Source organism: Aotus nancymaae, unplaced genomic scaffold (genome assembly GCF_030222135.1).
Source record: "Aotus nancymaae isolate 86718 unplaced genomic scaffold, 86718_ANA_hifiasm-v0.15.2.pri h1tg000077l, whole genome shotgun sequence".
Taxonomy (NCBI): Eukaryota; Metazoa; Chordata; class Mammalia; order Primates; family Aotidae; genus Aotus; species Aotus nancymaae.
In genome coordinates this window covers 7,312,181-7,331,862 of record NW_026988492.1, presented here as the reverse complement: position 1 = coordinate 7,331,862, position 19,682 = coordinate 7,312,181, and the positions used below count along the sequence as shown (strand labels likewise).

At 39.0% G+C, this 19,682-nt stretch overlaps 1 protein-coding gene and 1 long non-coding RNA gene across 7 annotated transcripts in view; one reads left to right on the top strand and one right to left on the bottom strand.

The window, feature by feature from the left end:
- MPP7 (MAGUK p55 scaffold protein 7) overlaps positions 1 to 19,682 on the bottom strand; it is a 249,688-nt gene that overhangs the window by 20,604 nt on the left and 209,402 nt on the right. For all 3 annotated transcript variants that reach the window (XM_064368559.1, XM_064368560.1, XM_064368562.1), the window contains one exon: positions 17,001 to 17,171. In XM_064368559.1, the coding sequence (XP_064224629.1) occupies positions 17,001 to 17,171 (171 nt within the window). The remainder of the gene's footprint in view (positions 1 to 17,000; positions 17,172 to 19,682) is intronic.
- Positions 1 to 19,682, top strand: part of LOC105732169 (uncharacterized) — a 150,424-nt gene that overhangs the window by 89,700 nt on the left and 41,042 nt on the right. For 2 of the 4 annotated variants that reach the window (XR_010339534.1, XR_010339535.1), the window contains exons 4-5: positions 14,583 to 14,679; positions 15,458 to 15,564. This is a non-coding gene — a long non-coding RNA (uncharacterized LOC105732169). Of the gene's footprint in view, positions 1 to 14,582; positions 14,680 to 15,457; positions 15,973 to 19,682 lie in introns of those variants that run through there. The other 2 variants (XR_010339536.1, XR_010339537.1) reach the window with 2 other exon arrangements.

The following is a 19,682-nucleotide window of genomic DNA, read 5'->3' as shown; positions in this document are numbered from 1 at the left end:
AGCAGAAAACCTAACCAAGTCAGATGTCTGCACCTACTTACAATAAATAAGTTTGGATTTAAATGATCAGGAGCTATGGTGCACAAGAAAGAACAGGAAAACAAAAGCCCAGAGGTGCATGTAAATCCAGGAATAAGAACTAGAGTTTGGATAGAAACCACAAATCAGAGTTCCCTGAATATGATAAAGAGAGGGAAACAACCTAGGATAACATGTCAAGACCACTGAAGTGAAGAAAATAATACAATAAGAAAATAATACAAATGACTTGGGCTTACCCAAGAGTAGTACATGGGGCCCAGCGCCATGGCTCATGCCTGTAATCCCAATACTTTGGGAGGCCAAGGTGGGCAGGTATCACTTCAGGTCAGGAGTTTGGGACCCAGCCTGGCCAACATGGTGAAACCTTGTCTCTACTAAAAATACAAAAATTAGCCAGAGGTGGTGATGGGCACCTGTAGTCCCAGCTACTCAGGAAGCTGAGGCAGGAAAACTGCTTGAACCCAGGAGGTGAAGGTTGCAGTGAGCCAAGATCGCACCACTGCACTCCAGGCTGGGAGACAGAGAGAGACTTAGTCTCAAAAAAGAAAATTGTATGTGGGATGAGACAGTGCTTCAGTGTTCCAGAAGACAGTTCGCTTTTCTAGAAACCCCACCACATGCTGAGTCATCTACTCAGTCCTTGACTGTCTAGCACAGCACATGGAAGTCATGTGGGATGCAGTCAGATCTTTGTTTTATAGAAAGGCCAAGTCTACATCCCTCTACGCAGCAGCCATTTTGACATAAAAAAAAGTGCCCTCACAATGTCCATAATGTGCCCCAGTGGGCAGTCTTGCCCCTGTGGAAACCACTTTCTATGACTTCAGCACCTGACTCTTGTCATTCCCTGCACCCCAATTCCTGCTATCATCTTGGGTGACATCAATATCCACGGAGAAATTGCTTCCAAATGCAGCCTTTGACTTCCTGATCTCTAGCGATCTTCCTCCCTACTTCACTTCAACCATGACATGGCACACTTGGCCTTTGCCATCACTGGGAGCTGATTCACTATGAAAATATTAAATCCACATTCTCCAGTATGACATCATTCTCTGATCTTCTTAGACCGCTCACTCAGTTATTCCTCCCTCACGCATGGTCATATAAGGACCTCTAGTGCCTTTATTTCTCTACTTTCTTTGTAATCTCACAGCCCTTCACTTCTATGATTTTGTTACTGTCTTCGTCTCTCTTACACTTGTCCTTTATCACACTTGCCAATGATACCTCCATCTAAGACCAACCCAATGGTCTCTCTCCATACCCACAGAGGAGCTAATGAGTGCAGAAAACTCATGGAGCCCCTGGACAGCAGTAATATCATGCATTCCTGGTTGCCACACATAAACCAGGACCTTTGTGTGCTCCAGCAATTATTTTTGTTTTCTTTATCAGCTGGATTTCTTAGATCCTCACGATGGCAATTTCGGTCTTTCTCCAGGCTCCTCTCTACTCACACCTTGAAGCCTCCTGGTCAGTTCTCTTTTGTATATCCCTAGAATCAACTGCCAAAGGGTGCCAGACCCCACCTCCAACCCTGATTACATTTCAACATGAAATTTGGATGGGGACACAGATCCAAACCCTATCACATGCCAAGGAAACCTCCCATCTAAGATCAACCCATTGGCCCCTTTCCATACCCACACCTGAACTACAAAGTGCAGAAAACCCACACACACAGTAGTTCACTCTTCTTTCTACCATCCTGGTTTATAGCTCCATAACTTCTCACCAGCACCTCCCACTTGTCCTCTCTTGCATCCACAGTTTAGTGTAAATTCTTTTACAGGGTTATATAGATTGCATGATGCAAGCTACACTTTAATATCTCATCTTAATTCTTCCCACTCCTTTCTTGCATTGCATGCTGCAACTACATGAAATTTCTCCTGCTTCCTGAAACGTGGCCGCTTCTCTTGGTGTGTTGGGTCTTCATCACATGCTACTTGCTCTTTCACGCACACTACTGTCTTCTCACCTGACTAATTCTTGCTTGTTGTTTAGGATTCAGCTCAGACACACCTTAAGGAAATACTCTCTGATATTTTTTGGGTTAGGTCCCTGAGTTCATGTTTCTTGTACTCGCACTTCAAAGGAATTATCACACTCTACTGTACCTGCCTGTTTCCTTGTCTTGATCGTCTAACAGACTGAGTTCTGTGAAAACAGGAATGCCTTCTGCCTTGTTTAACAACTGCTTCCCTAGCTGGCAAATTGAAGGCCCCAGTTAGATTACTTATTTAAATTATACTCAGTAATGACACTATTATGTGTCATTACTGAGTATAATTTAAATAAATATTTAAGGTGAAACTTTGTTGAATGAACCAAAGGAGGTGAAACTTTGTTGAATGAACCAAAGGAGCGTGAGAGGAAGTTAGAAAGTATTTGCCGCTAGAACACATAGACATGATGATAGATAATGTGCTCAAGTTCACCAATAGAAATTGCTGGAATTCACATTTCAACTTGGCTCTTTATCTTAAAATAAAAGGGAAGGTGATGAATTCGCTCTAGGTACAGTGAGTTTACGGGAAGAAAATCTTGCTCCCTAAACTCAGACAAGAGCTGCAATGTAACAGAGAGGACAGGGCTAGGATTCCATTGTGAATGTATTCACATTGAAGTAAAACCTAAGACTTCAGTGACAGATGAGACTGCTAAGGGGGAGGGTGAAAGGGATACACACTTATCAGTTGTCTATGATACGCCCGGCACCATGAAGGGACTTGCATATTTATCTACTTTAAAGGTTCAAAAAGTATTCAGAGTAAGTTCTAAAACTCACTTTTTAAAATAGAGAAAACACAAGGAAAAACAAGTGGTATTGCAATGAAGGTACCTTCTAGGTACAAATGATGCAAACCCAATTATATATGCTTACACACACACACACAGAGAAGCAAACACAGCAAAACACTATTATAAAACGCAAATGAAGTGTCCCAGCCTGGCATGACCCTCAAGACCCTTAGAACTACAGGAAGGGATGTGAATTCACCATTTCCTTAGGAGGTCTCAGCTCTGGAGTGATTCCTAGAGTATGAGATACTTTGCCAAGTGAGAGTCTAGCACTTTTTTTTATTCTTAAAAATCTTACCTAACTACAAAAAAAAAAAAAAAAATTAACTCTTTAGGAAAATAAACTAGGTATATTTGAATTAATGGGAAAAAAATATGCCATCTAAAATGTGATATCCTTAAATGTTGACTATATTCGATTTTGGCTCTCTGTGATAACTTTATAATCTAACCCTTACAAGCAAGCTCTCTTCACCTCACACTTGTGTAGTATACACCTATGTAGGGTGTCAAGAACATTAGGAGGCTAATGACTTTATTTGGAAAATTGTCCCCAAATTAGGTTATTCTGGGTCATCATCTTCAAAGGTAGAAGTAGCTTCCCAAGAAAGGTTATAAGTAGAGACATAATTTTAATCATTCTTACTGCAAAATTGTCCAGTAGGCCTACAAACAGCATTTTCTTAGTCAGGCCTTTGGATCAATTCTGCCATCTCCACTGGAGATGTTCTAGAGTCTCCCCTTGACTTTAAAAGACCACAGCTTAGGTGCACCATCGTGACCCATATTCTCCTTCTAGGGTTAGGCCTAAGTTCACATTTTTAGTTGGCTGGTTTGTATTTGGAATAAAAAGTCTATTTTACATTGGAAGCAATTTAGGGATGCAAACTGAGTTAGGTTTATTCGTATGCCTCTGCAACAGAATAGATTCATTTTTCCCTTCGATATAGAAATTTTTATCACAATTGGTGAAATACACTTATATGTGCATATATAAGTAGATTACTCTGTAGTTCATTTTCAACTGAGCTTGCTAATGATAAAGTGAAGAAGAGAAGAGAATCTAAACCGCCCATCTTTAAATCACAGATGACAGGTTGTGGCATAATTATGATGATGACATAGTGAGTTCTTGTTACATGACAAACTTGTATGACATGGTTTCCATACACTGTTACTCATCCTCAAAACATCCCTGCAAGAAAGGTATCATTATCCTCATTTTACAGATGAGAACACTGAGACAATGAAAGGTGAGGTAATTTCCCAGAGGTCACACATCTGGCATGTGGCTTAGCTGGTGTTCAAAAGCCTGTCTGTCTAACTCAAAAGTCTGCATTCTTTCCACTCTACCTATGATCTTATCCAAAGAATGCTGATAAAACATGAACTCGGGTAGCTGTTGCTCTGCTGTCTGTTTATGGCTGTGAATTAGAACTTCACAGACTCTCTCACCCCCAGTCCATGCTATCCACACTTCATGATGACTAATTATGCTCCTGGAATAGGCAGAGACGCAGGCTACAAAAAATGGCAGAAATAAAATCTGGTGATTTCAAAACTCACTCTGTGTAGAATCTCTGAGAAATCTAACATAAACTGAATGAGGGTGATGTGTATACCAGGCTTGGGCCATAGACACTGGGCATATCTGTTAGGATTCTCAATTCAGGACGAAGGAAAATCAAACACGAGGATGATATATGTAAGTAAAAGCCGAAAAGGCATATTAAAAATGATTCTGGAGCTTACTAATCTGCAGTTCAAGCAGTGAACTGAAGTTGGTGTGACTCCTAACTTTGAAAATAAAATAAAAGAATGTTTATAGCCAAACCAGAAATATAAATAAGCATTTACCTGCTTCATTTAAAAAACATTTCACAAGAATTCATAAAACCATGTTGAAAAGGAAGAATAAAGCTGTATGTATCGATTTGTAGTAGGTGAAGGTCTTGGGAAAAATGTGTGTCAATTGGATAATTAAGATAATTAGTAAAGCATAATACAATTTTAAATTCCTTTTTATGCTTTTAATTAGTAACTCCTTATTGAAAGTAGGCAAATGTGGTGCATGATTTTATAAAAAGTTTCATTCATTTAATCCAAAAAAATGTAGCCCACTTAAAGTGTGGATAAAATGTTAATAAAGTTTCTATTTAAGATTTTACATTTAAGAAAACATGTTAACTACATGCAAAGATTCTTTTATGTTTATCTAAAAAAAGGTTAAAAAAACCTATATGCAAATTTTCAGCTTTATACAGGAGAATGTAGACATATATGACACCTTTTCCCCAAATGATCCTGAAATTGGTTGACATTATTGCTTCATTTCATGTAATGTAATTACGAGATGCATTTTCATTCTGTTTCACATTTTCTTTTTATTCCACAATATGTTTAAGTGTTTATGATTTGTAACAAATGTTTATGTATCAAAAACCAAAAATATATTTTTATTAGAATACTAGCACAGTATACTTTCAAAATTAATTCATAGTTGATGCACGCAAGTTTTTTATTCTGTACATATGGTCCCCCCAAATAATCTACATTTTGAATCTGATACAGACATATACAACAACAACAACAAAAACAAAAAACAAGCCAGGTGCCTCAGTTTGAACCTAGAATCCCAGTTAGTTGGGAGGCTGGGACAGGAAGATCACTTGAGGCCAGGAATTTGAGACCAGCCTGGGCAACATAGCAAGACCCTCTCTAAAAAACAAAACAAAAACAAACAAAAAAATAAAACAAGCTAAATGAGGAGAAAAAGATTTGAGGCAATAATATCAGTGCATAGAAGAGCACCCAAAACCATACGTGCACTGAAAGAATGATTTAAAATATCAGGTATGATGTTCTTATATTCATCTTAAAAAAAAAAAAAAAAAAAACCCTGTTAATGGCCATGCTCTCAAGTGTTGTACTTTGAACCGTCAACTCTTTACTTACTCACAAGTTAGTGCACATTCTGAGCGAATGAATAAACATTTACTTGAACAGCAATATGTATTACCATTGTGAAAAATAATTACTGAAGTCAATGAAATGTTATATATGTATATTTTAAATGACAGTCACAAAGAATAAGCATATGGCTGGGCATAATCCTAGCATTCAGGGAGGCTGAGGCAGGCGATCACCTGAGGTCATAAGTTCAAGAACAGCCTGGCCAACATGGTGAAACTGCATCTCTACTAGAAATAAAAAAATTAGTCAGGTGTGGTAGTGGGTGCCTGTAATCCCAGTAGGAGAATGGCTCAAACCCAGGAGGTGGAGGTTGCAGTGAGCCGAGATCATGCCACTGCACTCTAGCCTGGGCAACAGAGCAAGACTCCATCTCAAAAAAAAAAAAAAAAAAAAAAAAAAAAGAATAAGCATAAAATAATTTTTATTCTAAATGTCCAACATAAAATTTAGGTATAATTTTTCTTAAGGCTGATGACTATCAGATTGGTCTTAATAATTCAAATATGGATAGGTGGTACCTTACACATGAAAAGACAATCTGCTAAAGATGAATGCTCATCATGATATGTTAGAAAAAAAGCTTTACAAAAAGAGAGATATAGGTAGGTGGAGATTTACCAAATTAGTTTTAACACACTACATATTCATGTAACAGTCATAATGTATTAATGGTAAAATCCATTCTTATTTGAATTTATGTCTAATATTTGGATTAATGTCAAATATTAAATTAGATATTAGAGAGACATGTGTTGTTATGACCAACTACTATCCACTTTTGCTACTGATTTTTGTACATATTGGCACAAACATTAAAATGTCCTATCACGTGGAAAGTACTGAATGGAGACAGCTTTTACGATCTGCTGTACCTCTGGTGTATCCGTACTGCTTCACAGGAAAGCTCCTTCCATATTTCCCCCAAACACTTTTATGGTATTGGCTAGATTTGTTACTCTCACTATCCCAAGAAAAATATCAGAATTACTGGAGTCTGTAATAAATATCCAAACTGCTATTTGTTAATTGAAAAAAAAACACTTATTCATTTGATTTATTGCAAGATGAGTCCAATGAAATCTTTAGGCATTTTGGCATCAGACACCAGGTATAAATAGATATCTACTTATCACATTGTAGCACCACTATTTTGTTGTTCTAAGCATAAGATGAAAACAAGTATGTTATTATATTTGGCCCATAATCTTAGAATGATCATATTAGTGATCTGGATTTTTATGTTTGAGAGTGACAAATCTGTCTATAAAACTAAAGTTCACTTGAAATCAAACTATATAAAAAGTATAGCAACTTAGAAGTTTGTAACAATCTCTGACTTGGGTTCAGATTTCCTTTCTTCTATGCTTTTGTAATAGGCAAAAAGTGTTATTAATAAAGCATCAATTTGTGTGAGAGAGAGGAAGAGAAAGAAAGTAAAAAGGAGAGAAAGAAAGAGGAAGGAAGGAGGGAGGGAGGGAGGAAGGGAGGAGAAGGGAGGGAGGGAGAGGAGGGAGAGAGAGAAAGAGGGAGAGAGAAGAAAGGAGGGAGGGAGAGGGAGAGAAAGAGGGGAGGGGGAGAAAGAAAGAAAGAAAGAAAGAAAGAAAGAAAGGAAGGAAGGAAGAAAGGAAGAAAGGAAGAAAGGAAGAAAGGAAGAAAGAAAGAAAGAAAGAAAGAAAGAAAGAAAGAAAGAAAGAAAGAAAGAAAAGATAAAAGAAAAGGAAAGGGAAGAAAAGAAAAAAGGAACAGGAAGCTTATTGAAAGAGCACCATTTTTTCCATGCAGCTATTTACCCTACACTTATTTAGACTGACTAAAATACTCATCTCACTCTACTTGAAAACTATGACAAGAATGCAATAAAATTAAGAGGTCAAAATAAAATCATCCCTAAGGGTTCCTTAGCGAAGTAGAAAGGGGTATGGGGAACTGCCTTAGTTCAAAGTTTGCTCATGGGGCCACCATGTTCCCAATTCAAAATGTATCCTGTCCATGTCCCCAACTCTCCATTCCCCTTATCCTGCTCCACTTCTACTTTCTCCCATAGACTCATCGCCCTCTAACAACTATACAAGTGATTTTATTATTTATTTGTAATTTATTATAAATACATTTTTGGTCCATCTTCTCCCATTAGAACGTAAATGGCACAAGGGCAAAAAATGTTTCTGTGCTCAGAACAGTGCCTGGCATAGCTGGTACACCATAAAACTCAGTTGAATGAACAGATTTGTGATTTATGCCCAGAAAAGAAGTCTGAAAATAAATATTTAAGATTGACCAACAGCATAAAAAAGCCAACTGTGATTCCAATAAAGATCACATTTACCTTTTACATACAAGGGTTATAATTTTAAATCCATCACACTCTCATGAATTTCATTATGACTTTCGGTTTTACAGTTATCTATATAAAGTCCTCCAGAGCCAACTCTAATTCCTACAAGCCTTCAATCAAAGCGCAACAAAAGACATGAGAATTTTAATAAACACACTAACATTCACACTTAGTTTTGAGCACTTACCTTTTGCTTTGCTTTGCTTTATGTAGGAGGCTTTGTGTTGTGCCACAGTTTTATGGAAAAATAATGACAGTCTTATAATAAATGCCTATTTATTCAAATTATCTCTACAAGCAGAATTTGGGCAGCATATAAGATTCAGCACAAAGGAGGGGAGAATAGTACTGAAATGCTCAAGCTAAAAATGTGAAATATACAGAAAGATTTATTATGAGTTTCCTCTTGGACCTCCTAGCCAGACAGAACAAGTCACAAATTGTCTGAATATCCACAAGATGAATTTTTGCTCTCGTTTTGGCTTAAACCATGAAAAATGTTTTAGTTGCTTTTTAACACCCAAGTGTTCTCCCCTTTCCCTCCCTCACCCACCCACACATTATTTTGACTTTATTACTTTACTTTTCAAAAAGCTGGGTTTCACTGAAGATAAAACTTGTCATGTAGGAAAATGTACTAAAAGCCTGACATTTGGTTTCAACATACTTTCTAGAAAATACTTTTAAATGCAGAAGAAAGTTTAACAGAAACTGTCATTGAGATGTTTTGGTGGCTAAAATGAGACTTAAGAATAGCACATTTTCAAAATGAACAGAAAATTAACTACTTCTGATCAAAGCTCAAAGTCTTTCATTGTTGTATTTTTGCCATGATAACAACCTGGTCTATTATTATTTCTTGAACATTAAATACAAGAATAAAAACCATATAGCATTTGATAATAATACAGAAAAATAATACTTTGTATTTTCTCAACAATATTTATGGAACAGTTTCAAGGCAAGTATCAGTTTTCCCAATGGCTTTGAAACACTGGGTAAAAAATTATTATTATTATTATTATTATTATTATTATTATTATTATTATTTCAGACAGAGTCTTGTTTTGTCACCCAGTGGCACAATCTCAGCTCACTGCAACCTCCACCTCCCAGGTTCAAGTGATTCTCCTGCCTCAGACTCCTGAGTACCTGGGACTACAGGTGCCTGCCACCACATCTGACTACGTTTTATATTTTTAGTAAAGACAGGGTTTCATCATGTTGGCCAGTCTGGTCATGAACTCCTGATCTCAGGTGATCCACCCATCTCAGCCTCCCAAAAAGTGCTGGGATTACAAGTGTGAGCCACCGTATCCAGACAAAAATTACTTTCAAGGAGGACTATGACACTTATACTCTTTCCATCTTCCTATACATATACACATTTTAGGACCCAAGGAAATAAATTCCTATGTATACAATGTTTTTATAATCATAAACAGTAAACAGTTAATTCAGGAATAATACAGAATTTCCACAATTTGTGTCCGTGGCTTCATTACCTATTTTAGATGATAAATTTCTAGATAATCTAATAAGTGTTTTGAACACTGAGGTTCAAAACCAGCAGAAGCCTACTGATATTTGAGCATTTCATGTTTATATTATTACTATCTTTAATTAATATGTAAGACCTCCTCCTCCTCCTCCTTCCTCCTCCTCTTTCCTCCTCCTCTTCCTCTTCTTTCTTAATTTTTCCTCCTTCCTCCTTCCTCCTCCCTCCTCCTCCTCCTTCTTCATTTGAACTCTGTTACCCAGGCCAGAGTGTGCAGTGGTATAACCATAGCTCATGGTAATCTCCAACCCACAGCCTCAAGCAATCCTCTCATCTCAGCTTCAAGTAGCTGGGACTACAGGCACACACCACCATGCCTTGCTAATTTTATTTTATTTTGTATTTTTTGTAAAGATGGAGTCTCACTACGTTGCCCAGGCTGGTCTTGAATTCTTGGCCCCCGGCACTCCTCCTGCTTCAGCCTCCCAAAGCACTGGGAATTCAGGTGTGAGCCACTGTGCCCAGTCTCTTTTTTTATTTTTAGAGACGAGGTTTCACTATGCGTGGGCTGGTCTTAAACTCCTGGGGTCAAGTGATCCTCCTGCCTCAGTCTCCTGAGTAGCTGGGACCACAGGCATGCACCACAATGCAGGGCAAGAAATATTCTTATTAAAACCTTACTAGGTGCCAGGAATTGGCCTATGTCTTTGCACAGATTATTTTGTTTAACCCTCAAAAGAAACCTAGAAGTAGATGTTTTTATTATCTCAAATTTCCAGATGAATAAACTGAAGTCCAGAGAAAATTTGAATTGTTCCTGTGTCATGTGACTACCGAAGGGCATAATAGGACTAGAAGGCAGCCATCCTGTCCCAGAGGCCCATCTCTTATTTTCCATCCTGTCCTGACTCACAGGATATAAAGAGATGGGGATTTCTCCACATCTACTTCCAATGTGCCATATACACAAGCAGAAAGGGTTTCTGAACAAAGAATACAAAGAAGAAAGTGAATAATAGGAAATGCTTCTGAATGATAGTTACAGAAAACCCGCCTGGCTGTCACCAGATCCCACTGTGCAATGTCGTGCTGTACACAGGCCACAGTGGGGCAGAATGTGGAATGTTCGGTTAATGACACCAGGGGGCTGAATTTTCCAAGCCTCCATCTGTACAAGAATTCTTGATTCTGGAAAGTTTCTAGATCTTTCCTTTAGTAGAACTATTACTAACAAGTTTGCATTAATATAGCATGCTTACATGATTTTCTTCCTCTATTTTTTATTATACTTTAAGTTCTGGGGTACATGTGCAGAACGTGCAGCTTTGTTACATAGTTATACACGTGCCACAGTGGTTTGCTGGAGTTTTGCTCTTGTTCCCCAAGCTGGAGTGCAGTGGTGCGATCTCAGCTCACTCTGCCTCCCAGGTCCAAGTGATTCTCCTGCCTCAGCCTCCCAAGTAACTGGGATTATAGGCATCCGACACCATGCCCAGCTAATTTTTGTATTTTTAGTAGAGACAGGGTTTCACCACATTGGCCAGGCTAGTCTCGAACTCCTGACCTGAAGTGATCCACCTGCCTCAGCCTCCCAGAGTCCTGGGATTACAGGCATCAGCCACCACACCCAGCCCTTCCTCTATTTTTCATATAGAGACACAGGATATACCACCCACCTAACGAGAAACTGTGATCTAACATGACAAAAAGAATAAAATGAATATTCTCCATTAAGTCTGTTCTGTTATAATGCAATTGTTATAGATTTAAGAAATATTGCCTTATACCAGCAATTGCTCCAAAATAGGAAAAGAACATCTTAGGGGCTAAAGTGTTTCAAATAAAGTTAATTCTCCTAGAGGAATTTCAGACTACAGGCTAATAACCCTAGAAAATCTGTTGATCAAAACAGACAAACCAAACCTGAAATATCGCTGAGCAAATCCTCAACAGCAGAAAGATTAAGATAAAACCAAAAGTTTCTAAGTGGTCATTACATGGCATACACGAGAAAGCACAAAACTGAAATATAGTGCCAAGAAAAGTAGAAAATCAAAATAAATTGCAGCTAGTTTACAACTGCTAACCAAAGAAGCAATGGCAACTGAACCCACTCAAGCAGGGCAACAAGGCTTCTCCTTGTGTGCACAGCACCAGAGCTTACAGCATCTGCATCCAGGAAAAGCAAAATGCACTCCCCTGATCAACCAGGCCAGCAGCAACAGAATCATCTGGGAGCTTGTTAGAAATGCAGGCTCTCTGGCCCTGCCCCAGGCTACCAGATTAGAACCTGCATCTTAACAAGATCCCCAGGCTACCAGAATGCATGTTAAATCTGAGGAGCCCTGGAATAGGGTCTGCAGGTCAGAGACCTCCCTCTGTATATTCTCCGAGATACCTCTATCTACGGCAATCAAAAAAACTATTGAGAGACAATCTCTGAACTCTGAAGGCAACAGATAGTTAGATCATGAACAGAACCTTGCCTGGTAAGTGGAAGACTTATCCCAGGTTGACCATAGAAAATGTGAACAAATTTGAGAAGGAAAGACCAGGAAAATCAGCACTTTAAGAATTTATTGGCAAATTCCGAAGAGCAGGACAGTGAAATAGTAATGATGGTGCAATAAGAAACCCTGTCTAGACAGTGAGCAGAATTATTGTGTAGGGAAGAGAGAGGTGAGCCCAGCAAGGCTGCTGACCTGACCTCAGGAGACCTACATTGGAAACTCAACTCTAGACATGGGCAGGAGTCTAGTGAACATAAATGCTTTCAGTAGACTCACATCTAAACTTTCACAAAGCAAGGAGGTATCTGTCAGGAAAATGAATGAACAGGCCTTAAATCAAAGAGATTTTAAAAACTAAGATATTTAGATCTGGCACAGAGTGTGAAGTACAGCCCCGATTTTAAGATTGGGAGCCATATTCCACAGTAAGATAAGAAGTCGGGTTTTGGTGTCCACCTGCTGGAGTCTGAATCAGCTCTGTAACTTAATAACTGCAGGACCTTAGACAAGTTACCTCCTTCTCTCTGTGTTTCAGTTTCTTCATCTGTAACATGGAGAATAATAAAAGCATTTACCTTAGAGTCATCAGGAGGACTGAAGGAAATAGTACACATACAGTTAGTTATTGTTATTATACAGCATGGAGGAAGGACAGGACCCTCTTAAAAATAAGTTAAAATTTAAACACTCACTTGAGACTGTTTGAAACGAGTTGGGAACAGCAGAGGGTAATGAAATATGACAGTTAGATTTTAGCAGCAGAGAATCCAAGAAGTTCTAACAGGTATTTTGGTTGTCATTGAAGCAATTGCAATTAATTATTTACTTAAGGCCTGGAAACCTCTAAAGAATGAGGAAACACTCATTGGCAGAAGCATATAGCAAAGGAAATATGAATGTTCACTGACTGTGCCACTTGGGAGCACAAAGGGGAAATCTCTGAGAATCAGGAATCAAACAAGGAATTTTAAACAGGAGATAGAAATAGCAGTCATTGCAATAGGATTTATATCACAGGGCCAAAAAACGGCTTTAGGATTCTACTGGGAATGAAAAAATAAAGTGAGAAAAGGGAGGGGACCAACCCAAATGACCGTCAGTGATAGACTGGATGAAGAAAATGTGGCACATACACACCATGGAATACTATGCAGCCATTAAAAGGATGAGTTCATGTCCTTTGCCGGGACATGGATGAAGCTGGAAACCACCATTCTCAACAAACTAACACAGGAACAGAAAACCAAACACCACATGTTCTCATTCATAAGTGGGAGTGGAACAGTGAGAACACATGTACACAGGGAGGGGAACATCACCCACCAGGGCCTGTCAGGGGTGGAGGGGGATGGCGAGGGGAGGGGGAGCATCAGGACAAACATCTAATGTATACAGGGCTTAAAACCTAGATGACAGGTTGATGGGTGCAGCGAACCATCATATGACACATATATACCTATGTAACAAACCTGCACGTTCTGCACATGTATCCCAGAACTTAAAATGAAAGAAAGAAAGAAAGAAAGAGGAAAGGAAAGGAAAGAAGAGATACTTGGCCCCAAAACAGTCCAAACCCACTTCAGACTTTGCGTACCAGAAACCCAAAGGCCAAAGGGGAAACAGGGCAACTGAAGTGAGTATAACTAAGTTAACCTCTTTACTGACGATTTTGGCCAAATGAGTTTTAGTGCAATCAATGATCATGGATCTGGACAATTAGATTCAAATAGAGGAGAAGCGAAAATACATCAGGTCATTCTATGATTTTTGGCTGACAATGGAATGTGGTGATATATAATTGTGGAAGCATATTTTGCCTCAAAAGGTAGCTGGGATGATGCCGTGATATTCTTTTGTCCCGATGATGCTTTCAATTGCTGACCAGCAGGGCTGGGGTTCCATAACCCAGTTTTGAGGAGGCTGACTGAGGCACACCCATGAAGAAAGGCCAAGTTGTGTCAGTTAGAGGAGTTTAAAGCCTCAGAGAGTTCCAGATCCACTATGGTGGGGAAAGCCCACCAGAACCTAACCCCCACTGAATACAGCCCAAACCGCTGGACAGCGTGCAAAAGGCAACAACCTGGGGACGCTGAAAGGCAAACAAAAGCAGGCAGAGTGAGGATGGAGTCAAATCTCGAGAGGTGGTCTCCAAGATAATGAGGTTTCCCATTTTATTTTTGCCTCTTGCTACAGTTTCGATGTTTTTCTCCCTAAACTGCATGTTGAAATTTGATCCCAGTGTTGGAGACAGGGCCCAACAGAGGTGTTTGGATCCTAAGAGCAGATCCCTCATGAATAGATTAATGCCTTCCCTGGGGTGAGGCAGTGAGTGAGTTTTCACTCTATTTGTCCTTCAAGAAAGCTGGTTGTTAAAAAGAGCCTGACACTCCACCACTCCTGCTTCCTCTCTCTCCAGGTGATCTCTGCACACACAGGCTTCCCTTCATCTTCCACCACAAGTGAAAGCAGCCTGAAGCATCCGCCAGATGCCCAAACTTCCAGCCATTAGAACCGTGAGCCAAACAAACCATTTTTCTTTGTGAATTACCCAATCTCAGGTATTCCTTTACAGCAACACACAACAGACTAACGTGTTTTTTTGTTTTGTTTTGTTTTGTTTTTGAGAGAGTCTTGCTCTGTTGCTCAGGCTGGAGTGCAGTGGTGCAATTTCAGCTCACTGTAAACTCCATCTCCCGGGTTCAAGCAATTCTTGTGCCTCAGCTTCCAAAGTAGCTGGAACTACAGGTGCCTGCCACCATACCTGACTAATTTTTGTATTATTAGTGGAGACAGGGTCTTGCCATCTTGGGCAGGCTGGTCTTGAACTCCTGACCTCAAGTGATCCTCCTGGCTTAGCCTCCCAACATGCTGGGATTACAGGCATGAGCCACTGCACTGGCCTCATTGTCCTTTTATTACAACATTCCTCTCCCCTTGGCTGAGGAGAAGGGGCAACAAGGACAGATGAGATGCTGCTGTGACCTGTGCTGGTGAAGTAGGAGGCACAGAAGGGACAGTGGGGTGGGAGAGGAGCAGGAGGTCTGAAGTAGGCCCAATGAGCTGGGAAATGCAAGTACTCTCATTAGCACAACTCTACGAGGATGAGAAGCAGGGCACTGTAAGCTCCATAGTAATAAATTCTTTCTCCTCCTCAAGGAGGCTCCGTATAAATGGATTAGGAGATGTAGACATTATTAGTAAAGGAAATTTTAAATTTCTTTTGAAGTATGTATGTGTTTCAGAATAATGCAAACAATGTTAATATGCAATGATGCTGGTGTTCGCTTCCAGGACCTACAGATGTAAGAAACTGCATCATTTCCCATGAGTCACCCACCATCTCTGAATGAACAGCACAGCTTGTAACCTTTCAAAGGATTCCGTCTCACTAAGACGGGGTAATTCTCAGCTTCTCCACTGATTCTCATCTCTATAAGTATCATCATGAGCTTATAAAAGAACAATTAACAAGAGTGATATGGTTCGGCTCTGTGTCCCCACCCAAATCTCATGTTGAATTGTAATTTTCAATGTTGGGGGAGGGACCTGGTGGGAGGTAGCTGGATCGTGGAGGTGGATTTCCCCATGCTGTTCTCATGATAATGAGCTCTCAGGAGACCTGACGGTTTAAAAGTGTGTGGTACTCCTCCAATTGCTCTCTCTCTCCCCTGGCACCATGTGAAGCCTGCACCTGTTTCCCCTTCACCTTCTGGCATGATTGTTAAGTTTCTTAAGAGCTCCCAGTCATGCTTCCTGTACAGCCAATGGAACTGTGAGTCAATTAAACCTCTTTTCTATATAAATTACCCAGTCTCAGGTAATTATAGCAGTGTGAGAATGTACTAATTCAAAGAGACATCATGCTCTTTTACTCAAAACCTTTTCTAAAATCATTGGCTTTGATCCTGGAAGTTTAAATTTCTCTCACTAGATTTTTTAAAGAAATGCATTGAGGATGAAGTGAGTATACATGGAGTTTGTGACTGTTCACATTTGTGAAGGGTATACAAGATTGTAGGATGCTAATCTAAGTCAAACCAAACAATATTTGTGAAAATACCCACATTCATTTATTAACTACTTTTTTTTTTTTTTTGAGACAGAATCTCACTCTGTCACCCAGGCTGGAGTGTAGTGGTGCAATCTTGGCTCACTGCAACCTCCACCTCCCAGGTTCAAATGATTCTCCTGCCTCAGCCTCCTGAATAGCTGAGACTACAGGCCTATGCCACCACATCCAGGTAATTTTTGTATTTTTGTAGAGATGGGGTTTCACCATGTTGGCCAGGCTGGTCTCAAACTCCTGACCTCAAGTGATCCTCCTGCTTTGGCCTCCCAAAGTGCTGGGATGACAAGTGAGAGCCACTGCACCCAGGCAATTATCAACTTTAAAGCAACTCTGCTGACTCTCTAGGTTGAAATATTCTAGAACTCTGCTGTAATACTTTATTTCACTGAAGATATGAATGCTATCTGAAGTACGTACCATGCTGCTGCCTCAAAATGCTTTGAAACAAACTTGCATTGTGTTCAAAGATACTCATTTCTATTATTTAACTGCCCTGATATATGATTCATATATTACAACAGTGTTTGCTATCCCATTTTACAAAGGTTCCAGCAAAACGACAGTACCATTCTTCAGAGATGTCTTAAAAGTCTCTGCAAGTCAATTAAGTACAAAAAACAAAAGATTTTGTTTCAGAGACCAGATAAAAGGTGTTCAAGAGGAGGAGATTTTTAGCTTGAAAATGTCAAGTATGATTCACTTTGAAGTTAAATTGTTACTACCTGACTTATTTCCTCAGAATTATACACAGAAACAAACACTTACCGACCAAGACAACGAGTCTGTATTTCTCATTCGTTTGTCGCCGATATGGCATGACTTCTTCGTACGTGGGTACATCAGCTGTGTCGTACTGATCACTCTTCTTGCATTCATACATGGATTTATTTGTTTTCTTATCTTTTCTACTAAGACGAAAACTTCTTCTAAAACCAGCTGCAAATATGAAAATAAATATATCTTTAGTAAGATGAACCAAAAAAGAAACCCTCAAGAAACAAAAATAAAAAACCCTCAGAGATGAGTTGGATTTTATTTACAATAATATATATTTTTTTAATGTTAAAACCCAAATGTTTCAGAGACAGGGTCTCACTCTGTTGCCCAACCTGGAGAGCAGTGGCCCATCAGAGCTCACTGCAATATTGAACTCCTGGGCTCAAGCAATCCTCCCGCCTCAGCCTCCCAGGCAGCTGGGACTACAGGCACATACCACCATGCCTGGCTAATTTTTAAAATATTTTGTAGAGACAGGGTCTTGCTATGTTTCCCAGGCTGGTCTTGAACTTCTGGCCTCAAGCAATCTCCCTACTTTAGTTTCCCAAAGTGTTAATAGTCTGGGCACAGGCATGAGCCACTGTGCCCAGACTATTAATCATAACATTGTTATAAGTGCATTCAATAAGAAAAAAGTAATAGTATACAACTTTATTAAAACAATAACTTAGAATTAACTTTTATTTATGTAGTTATTATAATGTAAATTTTATTTGATTTAAATAGAGAGCTCTGTTGAAAAAAATTAATGAGTAAAGTAACTGTGTAACAAAGCAAAATAAGCCAGAAATCATAATTTATCATGAACTGATTGGTAAACACATTTGATATGAAAAAGTTAAAACACTGTAAAAGCGTTTAAAATGTAACCAACAAATTTTCTCATTCATAAACATTAACAAACTTTATACTACATTCTAAGCATAATCTAACAATGTACCCATGGCACAGATGGCATCTATTAAATAAAAAGAAACCTAAATTAGGGAGCGTATAGTGTATGACTATACGTCAGTCAGGCTGACAGAACCAGGCTCACTTGGTCAACAGTTAGTCAGTCTTCAGCAAGTCATTTAACTTTAACTGGACTCCAGCGGATGGAATAAATGATCAAGTCTCAGGTTCTCTCCTCTAATGGAGATGCTATGCTTTCACAATGTGACATACATAAAATTAAGAATTAGGGTCAGGCGCAGTGGCTCATGCCTGTAATCCCAGCACTTTGGGAGGCCAAGGAGGGCAGATTGCATGAGCCCAGGAGTTCAAGACCAGCTGGGGCAATATGGAGAAACCCCATCTCTACTAAAAATACAAAACAACTTAGCTAAGCATGGTGGTGCACACTTATAATCCCAGCTACTCAGGAGGCTGAGGCAGGAGAATCGCTTGAAATTGGAGAACAGAGGTTGCAGTGAGCTGAGATCACAGATTGCACCACTGCACTCCAGCCTAGGCAACAAAGTAAGACTCTTTCTCAAAAAAAAATTTTTTTTAATTTTTAAAAACCCCAAAACCCTTATATATATTTTATATCAGCTACATAGTTCAAATAAAATGCATTTTGAAGATATAAAAATACATTCTCCTCAAAAAGAATATTCATCCACTTCAATAAGTAAAATTTTTTATAAACAAGTATTTTGTAACAAAATGAAAAAAATGTAATAACTCATCTGTGTGGATTTTAGGGAATATAGTCAGCTGTCTGAATCTGTGGGTTCCATCCATGTGGATTTAAGCAATTATGGAATGAAATTTTTTTCACTGCATCTGTATTGAACATGTATTAAGTGTTACTGCATCTGTATTGAGACTTTTTTTCTCGTCATTATTCCCTAAACAATAGAGTATAACAACAATTTACATAGCATTTACATTGTATTAGGTATTATGAGTAATCTAGAGATGATTTAAAGTATACAGGAGGATGTGCATAGGTTACATGCAAATACTACATTTTATATCAGGGGCTTGAGCATCTGCAGATTTTGGTAACCAAGGGGGTCTTGGAACCAATCTCCCATGAATACCATGGGATGACTACATAAAAGAAATGAATAATTGTTACCATTGGGTTTAAGAAATTAACAGATTCAAAATAAAGAAAATATGAAACAATTACCAATGGCTAAAAATAGCTTTATCTGACTCACCTTATGGATTCAGAGTTTAATAAAAATCAATCAAGATATTAAGGACAGAGTGACTAAAGTTCATCTGATAACATGCTTCTGTGGCCCTCTAAGAGTCACTCTCATTTTGAGAAGATATTTGGGTTGAGAGAAAAGGTTATTTATAAAGGATCTGAAACAGTTGCTCTAAAGCTCCTTTACAAAAGTAAAGAGGTGAAGAGAACAGGACAAGTCATAAACACATGGGTGTCCTATAAGACAGAGATGACATCCGAGGGAAGCTGGGAAGCTAGAAGGTAAATGCGTCCCTCTGGCCCTAGGATGAGAAAAAGAGGTGGAATTCTAACATCATACGTGCAGAGAGGATTCAAACTTCTATGTAAAGTGTCAGAGAAAAAATTGTCTATTATTCTTTGTTCATCTTGTTTTCTAGGTTATAGGGAAAGCTTCGTAGAACCCAGAAAAGGGGATCCTTTCTTTTATTTTTTTTTTGAGACAGGGTTTGGCTCTGTTGCCCAGGCTGGAGTGAAGTGGCATG